The sequence below is a fragment of the Globicephala melas genome, chromosome 1, assembly GCF_963455315.2.
Source record: "Globicephala melas chromosome 1, mGloMel1.2, whole genome shotgun sequence".
Taxonomy (NCBI): domain Eukaryota; kingdom Metazoa; phylum Chordata; class Mammalia; order Artiodactyla; family Delphinidae; genus Globicephala; species Globicephala melas.
In genome coordinates, this window is record NC_083314.1 from 152,483,558 (window position 1) to 152,500,768 (window position 17,211).

Here is a 17,211-nt window from a genome sequence, read left to right on the forward strand (position 1 = left end):
CCCTCTTCTTCCAACCTCCAAGACTCCCCTCTCCTGGATTTCCTCCCATCTCTGGTCCTCCTTCCCACAGTCCACCTCCAGCCCCGGGCCAGGACTCCAGCAGCCTGCCAAGCACCAGCACCTGGATGGTACACAGCATCCTGAGCTTGGGGGCCTTGGAACCACGTGCGCCCCTCGCACCTGCTTCTGTCCCGTTTCCCGTCCTAGGGAGCGGCACCGCTCTCCTCCCAAGTCTCCACGCCACGTACAAGGCTTCACCCCACGTGTCCCTCTCTCTCAGTCCCCCACACCTAACCCCTCCCCAAGTCTGGCCAGCGGCATCCCAGAGAGCTTTCAGATCCACCCCATCACCTCACCCGAGCCGTCGTCTCCTGCCTAGACTGATGCACAACCTCTTCACTGGTCTCCGGTGTCCTGTTGGGCTGGCCCGCGCGTTTGCACGCGGTAGGCAGACAGCCCTCCTGCCTGTCCTCTGTCCCCGAGGCCCTGAATGCTGTGGTCTGGCGGCTGCTCCAGCCACACTGGCCAGTTGCTCGTCCCTGACTACAGCCAAGTGCCTTCCTGCTTCTTGGTCTTTTGCACCTGCTGACCCCCTGCATGGGGCTTCTGTGTCACCCAAGGAAGCCCTCCTCAACCCTTAAATCAGATGAGGTTCCTGTCACATCATCTCTCTGCTGTCTCCTCTGCAGCACTTTACGCAAATATAATTAAAAGCGCATTTGGATAACTGTGGGTTTAATATCTGTCTTCCCCACTAGACTAGGACCCCCTCGGGCAGAGGCTGTGTCAGGGTTGTGCTGCTGGCCCTGCAGCGTGCATGGGCCCCTACCAGGAGCATGGCAGGTGCTTCTGGAATGAATCTATGAACGTCGGGTCACACATTCACACAGTCCCATGTGACATGGACAGCCTCAGAAGACCATCACATGTCATCACATGTGCTCACTGTCTCAATGCCATGATGCCAACCACACACACACATGGCCCCGTTATCACATACAGCCTCACAGACAGTGGCCCACTGTGGCCGCGTGACCAGACAGCCTGTGGGCTCACGGTCTGTCATGGGACAGCTGCAGAGATCCCAGACACCCCGAGACACACTCGCTGGATTCCAGTCCTCAGAACAGCCACACAGACCCGATCACAGTGACGTACACGTTCAGGTGCTGCAGCTAAGCTGCTCGAACGGGCACACACTCACGGCACCAGAGTCTCACTCACGCAGGAACACGGTAACACGCCACGCCACAAAGTGGGCTCACACATGGCCTCACGGACGGTCCAGCACATGGGCGGCCACACAGTCCCAGCGCGGGTCACACGGCCTCATCTGTCCCGTGTGCAGCTGGCTCAGTGCGATTGCGCGGCTCACACAGATTCTCATGGAGGCGGGGCAAGAGGTAGGAATACGGGTAACAGGGAGATGAGATGTGGGGACATGGGGAGGGAAGACGCCCACCAAAGCTGGTCTGGGACACAGTGAGCACAGCGGTCCCTCCACTGAGGGTGGCCCAGGGGGCTAGTGTGACCAGCACAGACCAGGTGGGAGGAGGAGACGAATCAGAGACATAGAACTTACCTGGGCGGGGGTGGGGCTGAGGGAGGGCAGGAGTCGGGCAGGGAGCAGCAAGGGCAGCAGCCGCCTGGATGCAGACTAGAGGGCACTTACCTGCCCCTCACTTGGGGTCCAGACTGAGCCCAGGGCCCAGCAGATCTGACCACCCCCCTGGTCGAAGGGGAGGGGTGTGTGTGTGTCCGTGTCCCGCCCAGCCGTGGCAGACAGTGGCCCCGGGGGACACTCACTGGATTGTGCTGTGCGAGCCTCAATGGTGGGCGTGAAGACGCCCACCCCCATCTCGGAGCGGGCAGCCAGCTGGAAGCGGTACAGGGTGTCGGGCTTCAGGTCCTCTACGGTGTAGGAGGATGTGGGGTCGAAGGTCACCTTGTGCTGGAAGAGCAAGGAGCACTCACCGACTGCCCTGAACTGAAAGGTCACTCAGAGGTCACCCCCAACAGGGGCTGAAGCTGATCCCTGGGGACCCACTGTGGCTGCAGGGCTGGCTCCCTGCCACGTGGCCACCTGGACCGCGCAAGGGCACCTCACCGACCACGTGGCCATGGGAACACCAGGGACACGTGGCCCCAGGGAAGCTTAGGGCTCTACGTGAGCCACAGAGCCTACGAGACCCAGGACAGACCTAGGGCCTTTGTCCCTGGCACAGGGGTGACAAAGACTACAGAACCACACGGGCCACGTGGGCCCCAGAGCCGCAAGGGGCTGTGCCCACACAACCACAGAAATCGAGACGAGCCTGCCTGGGAGAGCCCACCACAGATTGCCAAGGGCCAGGCGGAGCCCTGCCGCCTCCAGCCCCGCTGAGCGCTCACCTGCTGGCCCGCGTCCTCCGCCGCCCAGTACACCAGCTCGTACTTGATGATCCGCTCCTGCGGAGGCAGCAGCCACGAGAGCTGGATCCTGGTGTCGGAGTCCGCGTCGGCCTGGAAGTCCGCGGGCTGGGCGGGCACTGCAACACCCCGTGCCCGGTGCCGTCAGCCTCGCCAGTCACCCCGAGGGCAGGGGCACCCAGGGGAAGGAGGTAGGGGAAGTCAGGGTCTCACCCCCACGCCCGCCCCGCCTTCCCCAGTGGCCGTGTGGGCGGACACGGGCCCCAAGCTCACGGCTGAGGGAGGAGGCGCCGCCCAGCCCCGCTCACCCCAGGTCTGCCTGGCCGGCCAGTGCCTACCTCCCTGCTGTGTCTTGACCTGGATGGTGGGGCTGGGGGGGCCGTCACCCACGGCGGTGAAGGCCAGCACGCGCAGGCTGTAGGTGATGCCGGGCAGCAGGCTGCCCACGGTGGTGAGGAGCCCGGCGTCCGTGTTGTGTTTGTGCCAGGCGCTCAGGGGGCGGCGGGAGTCGGGGGTGTAGTAGACGCGGTAGCCCCGCACCAGGCCGTTGGGCTCCTCAGGTGGCTCCCACTGCACCAGCATGGTGCTGGCGCTCAGCATTCGCGCCTGCACGCGGCGCGGGGGGCTAGAGGGCGCCTGCTCCCCCGTGCGCGCCCGCACGGCCTCGCTGGGGGGCCCGCGCCCGATGCTGTTCACCGCCAGCACGCGGAAGGCGTACTCCGAGAAGGGGCTGAGGCCGCCGATGCTGTAGCGGGTGGTGGCCACGCCGTCCACCTCCTGGAAGGGGCCCTCTGCACCCGCTGGACGGTACTGGATGCCGTAGTAGGACACGGGCTCTGAGTTCCCAGAGTCCCAGGTCAGGGTGACACTGGTGGCAGTTGTCTCTGTCACCACAAGGTCAATCGGAGGCTTCGGCAGAGCTGGGGACAAAGTGGAAAGCTCAGGGCTTCCCGAGGTCATGACTCTAGGAGCCAACCCTGCCCTTGGGATTCATCCAACCGGAGTGTGGTTGAGCCCCACAGCCCACCCTGAAGAATGGCCTGGAAGGCCCTTAGTGACCTCTGAGTTCACTTAGCGGGGGCTGGTGGCCTTGGGTCATTCACTGTCTACCCAAGTCACTTCTAGGACTCCCTGGATCCTCACATCAGCCCTGGTAACTCATCTAACAAACAGACCCAGAGGGGGCCTGCCCGCGCCCCATGCAGATGGGAGGCGCACAGGCTGGGGAGCAGAGATCTCTGCCTCTGCAGCATGTCTGGGCTCCTCCACTGGCAAGAATGTGTAACAGGGGCTGGGAGAGGGACTTCCTTAGGGAATGGCCCTGGATTTGAGAAAGAGTGACGGGCTACTGGCCCCACAGACCGCATGGCTTGGCTCACACTGAAGGTGAGGTCCCAGGTCCACAGCCAATCACTCAACAAATAATACTGAGCGCCGACTCTGTGCCAGGCACTGTGCTAGGGCAGAGGACACACTGTCACACGGTCACGTCCCTGCTCTCGTGGGGTTTACACTCCAGCGTAAGAGAGAGACGATCAGTGAGTTGATAATCATGGTTCTGGTATGGGTAAAGACAGCAGAAAGCAGGGTGCTGAGATGGAGAGAAATCCAGGGGTGCTCCTGGATGGGGTGATCAGGGAAAGCTTCAAAGAACTGAGACCTGGAGAGCGAGATGGAGCCAGCGACGGCAAGGGAGGGGTGCGGGCACGGCGAAACAGGACTGTCAGCCTGCTCGGTTCATGGCAGTGAGGATCCTGGTCTTTATCCTAAAAGCAGCCGGAAGCCACTGGAAGGTGTTTCTCCCTTTCTTTAAAGGGGGTAACATGATCCTGCTTTTTTTACCTTTTGAAAAAGATGATTCCAGCTGCAGAATGGGGGTGTGTTGGAAGGGAGAGTGGAAGCAGGACACCCCAAGGAGTCTGCACTACATGCACCTGTCCCAGGGCTCCGGGCGGGGAGAACCCACCCTCCTTCTACTGTTTCTCATCCTTCTTGCCAGGAGGCTGGTAAAGCCGAGGGCCTGGTGCTATGTAGTGGTTAGAGTGGTGTGCGGTGGAATCAGACGCCCAGGGTTCAAGTCCCTGCTCCATCATTTACCTCCGTGTGACCCTGCACCTCAGTTTCCTAACTTAAAAAATAAAATCGGGACAATGAGAGCACCTATCTCCAAGCGTGACACCACCTGAACAAAATAACCTTTGCTTACTAACCAGCACAGCGCCTGCCCCCAGGGACCCAACACCTGTTAGCTATAAGGATTCAGACATTTCTGACAGGAGCCCCTCCCTCCACCAACTAAGGGCCAGGAGGACCCCGAGGCCGGGCACCAGGAGAGCAACGACCCTCAGCCCTGCCTGTGCCTCGGCAGCCACACTCGCCTGCCACGTCCCCTGCTACAGGGAAGGCCACGGGCCACGGCAGGCACGCCAGCGGCACTCACCTTTCACGGTGACCTGGGCCGTGGCCTCAATCATGCCCAGCGAGGAGATGGCCACGCAGGTGTAGTTGGCGGAGCGCACCACGTTGCTGAGCTCCAGCACGTTGCGGCCGACTGGCATCTCGTCCTCCTTGGTGAGCTCCTCGGCCCCCATCATCCACTTCACATAGGGCATGGGTGCACCCACGGCGACGCATGTCAGGTTCACGCTGCCGCCCGGCATCACCTCCTGGCTGCTGGGAGGGATGGAGAAACGAGGAGCCACGCGGCGCACTGCGGGAGGAGGGAGAGAGGCACTCACAGCCTGGGCAGGACACGTGGGGGGATGCAAGGCCAGGGGCCCCTCATCCAGGAAGCCCCTCTCATCAGAGCCAAGCCCACCTCAGAGACAGGAGGGGCAGAGTCCCTGGGTCCCGGCTGACCACCTCCCACCCCGCTCTCAGGGACTGTCTGGAACACGAGAGATTCCACAACCAAGCTCCCATTATACAGCCTAGGAAACTGAGGTCCAGGGTCACACAGGGACTCCCTGCAAGGCCTTGTCAGGGCCACATCCCAGGTCGCCTTCCAGTGCCCGCCCCTACCTGCTCCTGACCCCCCAGGGGTCTCCAGAGGGGCTAGCTGGGGCACTAGTGAAAGAGATCCAGGCATCCCAGGGTGGAGGGTCCTCAGAGCATGACTGGGGCAGGGCAGAGGGTCAGCCTGGAAGGGACACGGCCACCCTCTCTTGAGCCACTGCCTCCACCTCCAGACCACGGTCCCAGAGGAAGAGATGAGGGCAGTGGCATGACCACCTGCCAGGACCTCAGCCGTGCTGAAGGCACAGCCTGAGAACCCAGGAGTAGGGGCGGCCTCCAGGAGGGACTGGGCAGGGGTTTGGGTTCAGGGCGGGCCAGGGACGTGGTCCGCGGGCAGGATGGGCATGACGATGGCAGTAACATGATGAGGGTGCCAAGCAGACGGCCTTCAGCACCAATGAACGAGGATCTCAAGGGGGAGGGTGGCTGTGCCTGGCCACGACCTCCGGCCTTGGGCTCCCCGGGTCGGAAGCTGTTCTGAGCCTCTCAGTTCAAGGTGCAGCCTGGACCCCCCACCCCGCTGCCAAAGTCGCGAGCTCGGCACAGACTTTCGGAACATGCAGAGGGAGGGAAGGCAGGCAAGACCTAGCCGTGGGCAGGCATGCTTGGCATGCAGGCGGGGCATGCAGCTGGTAGGCAGAGGTTGGGGTGTGTCCTTCCTGGGCAGCCCTACACACGGGGCTGGAGAAGGCAGGCAGCGAGCCTAAGAGGCCAGAGGGGACCACTCCGAGTGTGGGTCTCTGAGGGCCCTTGCTGGGGAGCCCAGGCATGCGGAGGACCCACGGTGCTACATCGAGAGCACCTCTACCACAAGTGCCAGACTGCTGCTCGCACGGCCCCAAAGCACAGAATCAGAGCTCGAAGTAACTGCAGACACCACCTGGTCCGACCTATGACCTCGCTACACAGGGGTCAAAGTGGCAGCCCACAGACCAGACGTCCAGCAGATCACCAGGTCCTGCTAATGCACCACCTAACATATCTTTCAAACGCTAATTTCTCCGCAAGTCCACAGGTGACCGCCACCTCCGAAGTCCGAGCCACCATCCTTCCCTGGACTGCTGCACCAGGTTCTCCTCTGCTCCTCCTGCCTCGCTGGCATCCTCTGGGCCACCGATCCCGTAACTGGCCCGCCACAAACAGCTGGCACAAATCCAAATCTGCTCGTATCACCCCCACGTTAAAATCTCCCGCGTGGCGTTTTAAAGGACTCCTCAGCCCGGACTACAGCTTCCTCAGCCCCTGCCTCGACCCCAAGGCCTCCAGACAGAACCGAAGCACTGCCAGTGCCCCAGCGGGCCGGGCATGACCACCACCAGGCGCTGGGTCTACTTCCCTCTGTGCCCCAGGCTCCCTGGGCTCTCAGCGTGTCCCGCGGGTGTCTAGCGTTCTGCCTCCCCCTAGAATCGGCATCCTCATCTTAGGAGAACCATCCCAGCCCCCACTCTCGGTTCTTGGGGTACATGACCCAGATCTGGCTAACAAGAAAGAGCCTTCGGACTGCTGTGAAAACTATTAGACGAACGGCCAACCAAACCGTTCAAATATCTGGATCCAGGCCTGCCTGACACCCAATCTGCTTCTACGCTTTTAGTTTTGTAAGACAAGTTTCCTTGTTGCCATTAAGCTGATAGTAGTGGGCTTCTGTCAGCTGTCCTAAAGCTGGGAGTCTACACTGAACGACAACAGCGCGTCACAGGTCTCTACCTGTGCCGCAGTGCTGTGCAGCAGGGAACAGGTGGATCCCGGGTACATGGTTGGCAGGAAGAAGCCACGACAAAGAGCCTCCTTTGAGCACTCCCCGCAAATGGCACAAGGGTGAGGCTGGGAGGCACGTACATGGTGCAGGCACTCCCTGGGCTCTGACACTGAGCCTGGGGGGCAGGCCACGGGGGAGAGACAGGCCTGCCGGTGAAGGCACAGCCCTGGCTCGAGCAGAAAGGCACAGCAGTCCTAACTGACTAAGTGAAGACTCTCCTCTCAGCCAGTGGCTGCCCCGCCTCCTCCTTGTTCATAGGCATCCAAATGGGTTTGGGGGAAGGAAACCACTGTTGAGTACCTCCTATGTGCTGCAGGTTTCCACACTGTGGATGCTAGCACCTCCCAGTTACAGACGGGGGAACTGACTGAAGACAGACACTTCGGGGACGTGCCCGAGTTTATACACGTACTAGAGTAGGTCTGTGGGATGAAAAAGCTCGCGCCCCTTTGAGACCCGGCTCACAGGGCTGAAAAGAGAGACCTAGGAGGCTCCACGAAGAAGCTTCTGGGTCAGCCGAGGCTGCCAGGAGAAGACACTTTCCAGCTGACATGAGGATGGGCCTTGAGCCTGTGTCAGGTCACAGCTGCAAGCCTGACTGTGGTCAGTGGCAGAATCTTGGGACCTGATCAGGTCCCTGGACATAAGAACAAAGAGCCCCAGGAGAAGGACGTAGGTCCTTGGCCAATAAACCTTGGGTCCCAAGCTAAGCAGTGCAGGAAACTGACTGGGCTTTAACTCAAATAGTCCCGGAGAACAGGGTTTTCTGTGCTACTGCCAGGAAACGGAGCCCTTTGGGAACTAACATCGAGAAGAGTTTTTATTTTATTAATTTATTATTTATTTATTAATTTATTTATTGTGGTACGCGGGCCTCTCACTGTTGTGGCCTCTCCCGTTGCGGATGGAGCACAGGCTCCGGACGCGCAGGCTCAGCGGCCATGGCTCAAGGGCCCACCCACTCGGCGGCATGTGGGATCTTCCTGGACCGGGGCACGAACCCGTGTCCCCTGCATCGGCAGGCAGACTCTCAACCACTGCGCTACCAGGGAAGCCCTGTTTTTATTTTAATTTTCCCCCTGCTAGATGCAGGTGGAAGGGAGAAGCCCAGGGGCTAAGGTGAGTGAGAGGTCAGGTGTGACCCTTGGGGCCATCCCTAGCACCACGCAAGGGCCTCAAGCCCAGGGACTCCTGGAAGGCACACCCTGGCAGGGTGCCACCCTTCATGCTTTCACAGGGATACACAGCCACACACGAGGAACCTGGACGCGGTTTCCCACAGCTCAGACTCATCCTCCCCACAGCGTGAGGGAGGTCAGGGTAGGTCCACAGAGGGAGGGTGGGGGCAACAGAGGCGAGAGACTACTTCCTGGGGCCCCGAGTGACCATGGGGGCCCGCACCTGGGACCTGCCTGGATGGCCACCCCCATCCCAAGAGCCAGGGGTGGCTGGCGTCTCCCTGCAACAGTCCCACCGCCACTCCTCCCGCTGTCACAGACACAAGGCCTCCCAAAGGGGCAGGACTCGCCAGGGACTCAGTCTATTGACAGAAGCAACAGCAGGGAAGGAAAAACCAGAGCCGGGGAAAAATGCACTTAGGGTCTAATCTTGAGCTCCAACAATGCCGGTCTATTACCGTTCCCTGTGCATCCTCAGAGCTGACATTTTATAGACAATTTCCCAAACAGGGCCTTGCCATTGCTGGATGATATTCCAGCTGTAACTTTTAAGTCTAATAATTGGAGCTGACAACCCTCTATGACAGGGCGGAGTGGCACCTGGAGGCATCAGCATTCAGTGGGGTGACAGCCTAACCGCGGGGGCAGGCAGCCCCGCAATCTGCATTTACTCACGGAAATTTCTCTGATGAAAATAACACAGCGTTCAGGAGGGGATAAGGGGCAGGATCCACTGTATCAAGATAAAATAACTCTTTAATAAATAACCTTGTGGCTGCCGCAGAGCAGTAATTAAATGCCGGCACACAGTTTTAAGTAAAGCTGGAAAAATGTTAAGACGGAATTATCAGCGCCAAACAAATTACCAGCCGGGCAAATCCCCCTGGAATATTTAGAAACTCATTTATGCCTTGCCATTAAAGATTTGTGTACATGCTTATTTTTGGTGGGACCACAGACGGAGAGAAGAAGGGACAAGGGACTAGGAGGGTGGGGGAAGGGGTGCAGGGGTAGGCGGCTGCAGGCTGGGCTCTCTCTGCTGATGACTGTTCTCTGAACCGAGCCGGCAGATCTGCCCGGTCAGCGAAATGGTGTAACTGAAATGCCCCAGAGCTCAGGAGTGCATATGGATGGATGCTCGGGGCTGATATCTGAGCCGAGGCCACAGCCCTCCTCCCGACTGGCTCCCTCTCCCTCGCGGAGGAAACTCAAGCCGCAGAGAGAATGCAACAGGGGACCAAGTGGCCCGGGTCTGCTCCCTGGGGCTTAGCCCAAAGCCCAGGAGACAGGAGGACCTCCTCTGACCACTCAGACCATGTGACACAGGACCGCTTGCCCTTATTGCTGGTCCCAGGACTGGAGGAGGTAGGGGCCTGGCCCTGGGGGTGTGAGACTGCTCTGGAATGGGCTGCTGGAGTCTCTAAGAAGCGCTCCCCAAACTGCGGCTGGGCCAGGGCCTCTTGCAGGTCCCCACGTGGGCCTCCCTAAATGGAAGTTGACCGTTCAATCAGGTGTGAGCTCCTGCTCTGAATGCCCAGCACCCAGCATGGGACTGAGGAAGTACCAGCTGTCTGGGGGGCTTGGGCAGAGAGAAGGGCCCGGGGCAGGTGGGAAGACCCTCATTTGGATCTGATCGGAGACGGAAAAGACAAGTCCCTGGGGGACTTCCTCAGTGAGCCACGATGGCGCCCCCCACCCAGCGCCTCAGACCCTAAACTCAGTAGGCAGAGCAGGGCTTTTGCCCATCCAGCCTGGTAGAGGGGCTCAAGGACGGCGCAGACTCTGTAGGACTTTCGCCCTGTGCTGCAGGATCTCGAGGGGTGAGCTCATTCTCCATTAGCCTTTGCCCTTCATCTTCCCAGCGGTTTCGACTGAGCTTGGACAAACGTGGATTTTAGGTGAGGGGGACTGTGGAAGGCCCCACAGGTATGCGTAAAGCCCTACAGCTCTTACTGCTCCCACAACCACTCCTGAGCTCCACCTGGAGCAGAGAGCTGGCCTGGCCTGGGCACAAAGGCAGGGACCAGTCTCGTGCCATGCACCATGCCCACCTGACCTCCCCAGCAGGGGAGCCCAGCTAAGGGGACATGCAGACACATGGGGTGTCAGGGACCCAAGCAGCAGAAACATGCGGGGCAGGGGGGCCTGCCCACCCACCACTGGTCCTGCCCACCTGCCGCCCAAACAGTGGAGCGCAGAGCCCAATGGGCGGGCAGGCCTGACTGGGGCCTGAGGAGCTGACCGAGCCCGCCGTTCCCTACGGACGGGAGCATCCCGTCGATGGGCGAACTGTAGATGGATAAGAAGTGAAAAGGACCAACCTTCTCGCTGATCTGAGAGATGAGAGTTTGGGTTGATGGTAGAGTGCGATGAGGATGAGGAGGAAATAAAAAAAGACAAGGAGAAACACAGAGAGTAAAAACAGGCCAACCTTCATCTGCCCACACAGCACGGAAACGAGACAAGACTCTCGTGCCCCACGCACACGCATGTGCCCGCAGGTGCGCGCGGACCACGCCGCTCACAAAAGACTCAGGACTCATGGAGGACACGGCGGACAGGGCTGCGTCCCGCTGGCAGGCACTGGGTGCCAAGGGTGGAACAGGGAGGGGCGGGAGTGGGGCACAGGCAGGCCCCCATGCCTCACGCGCACCTCAAGGCTCGGACAGACCCAGTGAGCTGGGTTCTGGGGTCAGGGCCCACCCAGCCCACAAACCCACCAAGGCGCATGGGCCACTAGAACCCCGCCACCTTGAGGCAGCCCCACGCTGTGTGGCACCAGAGCGTGAACAGCTGGTCTGGGAGCCTGTAGGGAGAAAGGCCGTGGAGCCATCGCCCTGCTTAGAGACAGCTGTGGCCCAGCGGCCAGGTCCCTGCAGAGAAGGGGGAAGGGTGGGGGCAGGTAGGCCAGGCTCTGTGGGAGGCGTGGCTCCTCCCGGGTGCCTGGCAGCTGTGCGTCCTAAGAGCTGGAGGAGAGAGACGCTGCGGATGGAAGGAGAGAGTGAGTCACTGGGGGAGGGAGTCGGACGGAGAGAGGTTGGTCCACCCAGCAGGCCTGGGCCTGCTAGACTGTGGGTGGAGCTGCGGGCAACTGTGAGCAAAGTCAGACAAAACTGGGTGATGAAGGCCCAACACTGCTATCCCCACAGCGGGAGCAGCTCCGGACTGTGTGCCCGGCCCTGGGCCAGGAGCATTACATGCATGGTCCCATGAAATGCAGCAACTGTAGTTCTCAGAGAGACAATGGGAACCCCAAGTCTGGGGGACAGAGGGACTTGAGGTGGACACTGAAGACAAATCCGAGGAGGAGACATGGCCTCAGGCCCCGTGGGCACGGCAGACGACAGTCAGAGACGGATGGAGACGACAGCCAGCGCGAGGCTGTCCATCCAGAGCAGTGTTTCTTAACGGGGCGGGGGGGAGGAGGATTCCCCCAAGCGACACTGGGCAAGCTCTGGAGACACTGAGTTGTGACAAGGGGGTGCTACGGGCACCTAGTGGGTCAGTAAACATCCCACAATGCCCAGGACAGCCCCACCCAGCTAAGGGTTACTGGGCCCCAAATGGCAATGGAGCTGGAATCCACACTGAACCGGATGCTGAGGTTCCTGATGGCTGGAGCCCAGTGGGGGCCTCCCAGTGGCTGCTGCTTGGCTGGGAAGCAGTGGGGCACAGGCCGGTGGGCAGGCCAGCACTGGGGGCTTCTCCATGCATGGACCACCCACAAGCAGGGTTCAGGGTACAGAATTCGTGGCCAGCACCGCAGAGGCTGTGCCAGGGGAGCTGGGGTTGATGGGCCCTCAGCACTGCTGGGGGCAGAAAGCAGGGGCTTTACCAGGGTCGTGATGAGGAGGGGGTGGACCCCAGAGGCCAGGGTCCTAGGAGCAGGGCTTTCTAGGTGTCTACAAGTCCAGAGTAAGGCCTGTCCTGGGGCTACAGGGCAAACTGCTCTCTGCAAAGCAGGGCAGGCACAGATTCAGCTGGGGCCTGGTTATGAGGCAGGTCCTAGGGACAGACTTAGAACAGGCCCTTAGACACCAGGGCCCACAGGAATGTGTGTGTGTGCATGTGTCAGAGAGAGGGAGAGACAAGGCAAGTGGGGTTGGGACACCCTATTTCAGAATCCCTAGCAAGTGGGGCTAGAACTAAAGGAACCCCTACATTCCCTGCCCAAAAGGCCTGTGGAAATGGGCCCAGGAAGGCAGTTCAGGAAGACCTGGTGGAAGCGGGGATGGGCCAGAGTCCTGCCTGAGCTCACCACGTGTAGACAGTGGGGTCCCCACGGAGAAGGGTAAGAGGGGCTGCAGGTAAGAGCCTCCTGGTCGGTGCCTAAAAGCTACAGCAGCAGCCGAGCTCAGCTCATCCAAAGAGACCCACTGTCCTGCCTCAGGGCTAAGGCTGGTGTGACGGTGACTTTGGAGAACTCTGCCCAGCCAAGACGACGATGCCCAGGCCATCCACCTTGGGTCTGGGCCTTCTCCTGCCTCAGGACGGCCTCTGCAGCTCTGCCCCAGGAAACGTGCCCCTATGACCGCACCCAAGCTCGCTTGGCATACACAGCGGCTCTGCCGCGCCTCTCCTCTCCCTGGTGCAGCCACACGCAGTGAAGGACTTTGTTGCCGAGGCCCGGAACCTCCACATTCTCGAGGTTATGGTCTTTTGGAAGAAGTGCTTGGTCAGGCCCACACAGCAGGGGGAGTGGTCCGGGTGCGAGGAGGCAGGTCTTTGAGGAGGGTTGATCCAGCTGCTCCTCTCAGAGGGGACGCGTCAGGCCCCTGTGCGCTGGTCAGAAGCTCTGCCTGAAGCAGGGTGGGGGAAGGCTGTGCAATCTACAACACTCAGCTTGGCCATTTGGGTGGCTTGCACGCTCCTGGCCTCCATGCCCTGATGCTGCTCCTTAAGACAGGCCCTGGGTCAGCTCAGGGGAGCCTCGAAGAGCAGAACAGCTGAGAAGGGGACCAGTGGGGACCTCCCGTCCCATGCCCCTAATTCCGATGAGGCATCAACCAGTCTCTGAAGCACAATTTGCCCTTCACCTGTGGCCTCTCGGGATCTTGTGCCCTGACACATCACAGCCCCTCAATAAGCACATGGGTTGATGGCTTAATTCTCTCTGCCCTGTCTGACCATGTGGCCCCGAAGAGTGGGACAGGCCACTGCCATTGCCCTGCCCCACGCTTGGCCCTGGGCGGACAGGCAGACGACACCCTTTGCGAAGCTGCAGTATGCACTTAGCATGATGAAATCATCGCTGCGAGGAAACTGCATCCACTTTCCTTTACAAATCCCCGGAGTGCAGACGGTTTCACTTTTAATGATGCCCATCTGTGCGGGAGGGTTAAGTGGCGGGGGGATGGCAGGGGTAGGAGGGGCGCCTAGGGCCCCTCCTGGACACCATGCACACAAAACCCAGTGTTCTCAGGAAGGGGTAGGTGGCCAGCTTTGGTTCCCCTGGGGCTGTGAGCATAACAGACTGGACAGGCCAAAACAGTCCCCAGACCCTCTCTGCTGGGTACCCGGACTTGTGCAAGTGTGGGATCCACGAAGTCCCAGCAAGGAACACCTAAAACACACTAGGTGCTCACCTGTAGGGGCTCAAAGCTGCCTTGGCCTGACCCCCTACACAGGGTCCTGGCTGATGACAAAGCACAGCTGGCTCCTCCTCCAGGAAGGCCCCAGGCAAACCTGGTCAGAAGGCAGGTGCACCTGGCCCGGAGCCCACCCTGCTGGGGTGGGCAGGACACACTCAAGGAAGACCAGGCAGGTGTGTACACGTTCACACACACACGTGTGCCTGCTCTCTCTCTCTCTCTCTCTCTCACACACACACACACACACACACACACACACACACGCATGTCTGCTCGGAAGGCTCTAGACTCCCATGGGGTTCTGGTCCCATGAGGCAGGACCTACAAGAGATACAAATGCTCCCAAGAGTGTCTGTTTCCCAAAGGGCCTGCGGGAGGAAGGCAAAGTCGGGGCAGATGTTAGAAGCTTGCCCAGTGGGAGCTGCTGCTGCTACAGCTGCTGCAGAAAGAGGCGGAAAGGAGGAGAGACTGGGCCCACGGCAGCCCGCTAAGTCCACACCAAGGCTCGGGGCAGCAAGCCCGGCGAGGGCAGCTCAGCTCCGTAGAATCAGGGCTGGGCACCGCCTGAGTCCTTACCTCGCACATACAGGTTGGCGGGGGCCGAGTAGCGTGTGCCTGCGGAGTTGGTCGCCACACACTCGTACTTGCCTTGGTCCGACTCCTCGCTGCTCTCAATCTGCAAGGCACCTGTGGGGACACAAAGACAACGGTCAAGCCTGCGACCCGAGGAGGGGGTCTCGACAGCATCTGAGGCTTGTGTTGACCAGACGTTGCAGACATCAGGGCCACACCCCGGCACTAGTGCTGCCTCCGGGAAGCTCTCCCTGACAAGCCCGGAGGCCTCCTGGCTGGAACGGAGGGTCGTGCTCTGGAGCACAATCCCACCCCACGCGCGGTCCAGTTGGGCCTGCTGACTCACCCGGGGGCTCCACCCCATCCCCCATCTCCGCTGAGTGTCTGCCATCCTCTGGCTGGTACTGGAGCCTGTTTGCCAATGAGCATCCCCATCAGAGCACTGGAGCCAGGTGTGGGTGGGACAGCCTGTAGACCGGCTGGCCTGGGACCTCTGAGCGTGCAATGCCCTCGGGAAGACCTGAGACTCTGCCACCCACCAGAACCCACAGGAAAGAAGGGGTGGTCCTGGGGGCCCGGTGCCCAGCAGCCCTTGCTCCCCCCTTCCCCCCACCAGCCCCACCCATTCCGGCTCCTCTCCTCAGCCTGGTCCTGCTAAAGTGCTTCGACCCACCACGGCTCCTGCATAATTCAGGAGGCTAATGGAGGATGCAGCTCGCACTCGGAACAGCGCCCTGAAGGGCTGCTTTGGCCACAGACGGACAGACAGGAGCCGGGACTGGGGGTGCCGCTGAAAAGGACGCTCACAGAGGGTGGAGGAAAGGGCTGGGGCCAGTCCTGGCAGGTCCAGGCCAGGGAGGCCGAGGTGAAGGTGGGGTGGGAGAAGGGGGTGAAACTGGCCGACATGGCCACCTCCAGCCCTGGCAGTAAACGCCTGAGAACTCTGCTGGTGAGAGCACACCGGGCAAACCGTCTGTGACAGGGAACATCCCAAGGGACCAGCAATGCCCGCTCCCTGGAACAAGCCGACAGACAATCACACCCACACAGGACGGTCCAATGGACAGTTCACAACCCCACAGTACACAGCCTGACAAAAACCACCGCCTGCACAGACCTACCCCTCCCAGAGCCCAGGCCAGCTGACAGTCACGCCCACACAGGACACACACAGAACTGCCTGACCCCACCTGACCTGACCTGACCGGAGCCACTAGAAGAGTTCCAGGCCACGCTCTCACGGCTCAGGCCCCAAAGCGGGGGGCCACTGCGTCTGAGCTACAGCCCCTTCACCACCCGACACCCCTCTTCCACCACACAGACCTGGGGCAGCAGGAGGGGCGTGAACATCCAAGGGGCTAGGAGCTGGAGGTGGGGAGAGGGGTGCCCAGGCTGGGCCCTGATACTAAGGGAAAATGGGCTGGCCTGCTCTGTGGTCCTGGGCAGCCCTCCCCACCAGCATCAGGGAGTGTGAGGGCCCAGGGCCTGTGCCAAATACCCATCTCCTGCAAGAACAGCCCCGATGGGCACTCAACAGGTCATGTTTATGGGATGGATGGACGCTGTCACAGAAAATGTTCATTCAAGCAGGTGGGGCTCAGGGCCCTGGCCAGAGGGAGGGGGGCTATATCAAGGTCAGCTCAGCTGTGGGTAGCGGGAGTCCTGGCTGGTGCCACAGGCGGGAGCAGGGAGTGGTGCCTGGGTGGGATCCCTGCTGGGGGAGGAGGCTCCCCTGCACTGAGAGCCAGGACTGGTCAAGGGACCCAACATAGACCCTGAGCCTACTGCACACAGAAACCCCCAAATCTGGAACCAAGACCAAGACCCAGCAGCGGGGGCACTGATGAGTCAGCACAGGCTGAGAGGATGGGCGGGGGGATCCAGAGGCTGAGTCCTGTCCTCAGCGGGTGATGGACAAGATGCACCCCAGGGGAGCAGCTGCTCCACCCAGCCACATCTTCTGTTCCAAGAGCAGCCTGGCCCTAAACTCTGAGGGTCTAGATGTGCCCAAGAACACTGAATAAAAGCATCATGGAAGCCATCATTTTACAGGGTGCCTGCTCTGGGCCAGACACTGCCCAAATCCTCTTCCTCTCCTCTAATCCTCACGACCCCATGAGGGAGGTGGGGCCCTGGCCCTGACTTAAGAGGAAACAGACTTCTGAGAGAGAAATTGAGTTTTTAAAGGAATTGAGGTGAGTCAAACTCGAACCGGACCTTAGAGTACAGTCCGGGCTTGGAACCGCAGAACGTAGGGTCCTGCTGCAGGAAAGCAGCTGGGGCCGGTAGGTCAGGGGATCAGGCTACCTAGGATCCTGTTTATTTCTGGTGTCATCCCAGCCTCTACGTTAAAAGTCTTAACTGTGCGTCCCTCCTAGCGTTTGCTGGGCTGGAGGATTTACAGGGGGATCCTCATTCTACTACAGGGCTGGGATGCTAACGGGGAAGTTAGTGATAATTGAGGGCCCAAGACAAAGAAGGTTCTCAAGAGGGAAGGCAAGGCTCGGTCATGCTCCCCCACCTCATGGGAAGACTTTCTGTCTCTGGCCAGCCTTGAGGACCAGGGCCTGGCTTCCCTGTAGGAGTCAACAGACCCCTTCTGTGCGGCTGGCCTAGAAGGCCTGGGCAGTTGGGCTTCCAGCCCCAAAACAGGGATGAGCCGAGTATCTCCACAATCCAGACTTGC

General features: G+C 60.5%; 1 protein-coding gene across 14 annotated transcripts in view; it reads right to left on the reverse strand.

Annotated features, from left to right (window-relative positions):
- PTPRF (protein tyrosine phosphatase receptor type F) overlaps positions 1–17,211 on the reverse strand; it is an 85,544-nt gene that overhangs the window by 25,999 nt on the left and 42,334 nt on the right. For all 14 annotated transcript variants that reach the window (XM_060306572.1, XM_060306561.1, XM_030866533.2 and 11 more), the window contains 5 exons: positions 14,529–14,639; positions 4,850–5,119; positions 2,748–3,329; positions 2,392–2,528; positions 1,807–1,951 (listed from right to left, as the gene is read on the reverse strand). In XM_060306572.1, coding sequence (XP_060162555.1) covers positions 1,807–1,951; positions 2,392–2,528; positions 2,748–3,329; positions 4,850–5,119; positions 14,529–14,639 — 1,245 coding nt within the window. The remainder of the gene's footprint in view (positions 1–1,806; positions 1,952–2,391; positions 2,529–2,747; positions 3,330–4,849; positions 5,120–14,528; positions 14,640–17,211) is intronic.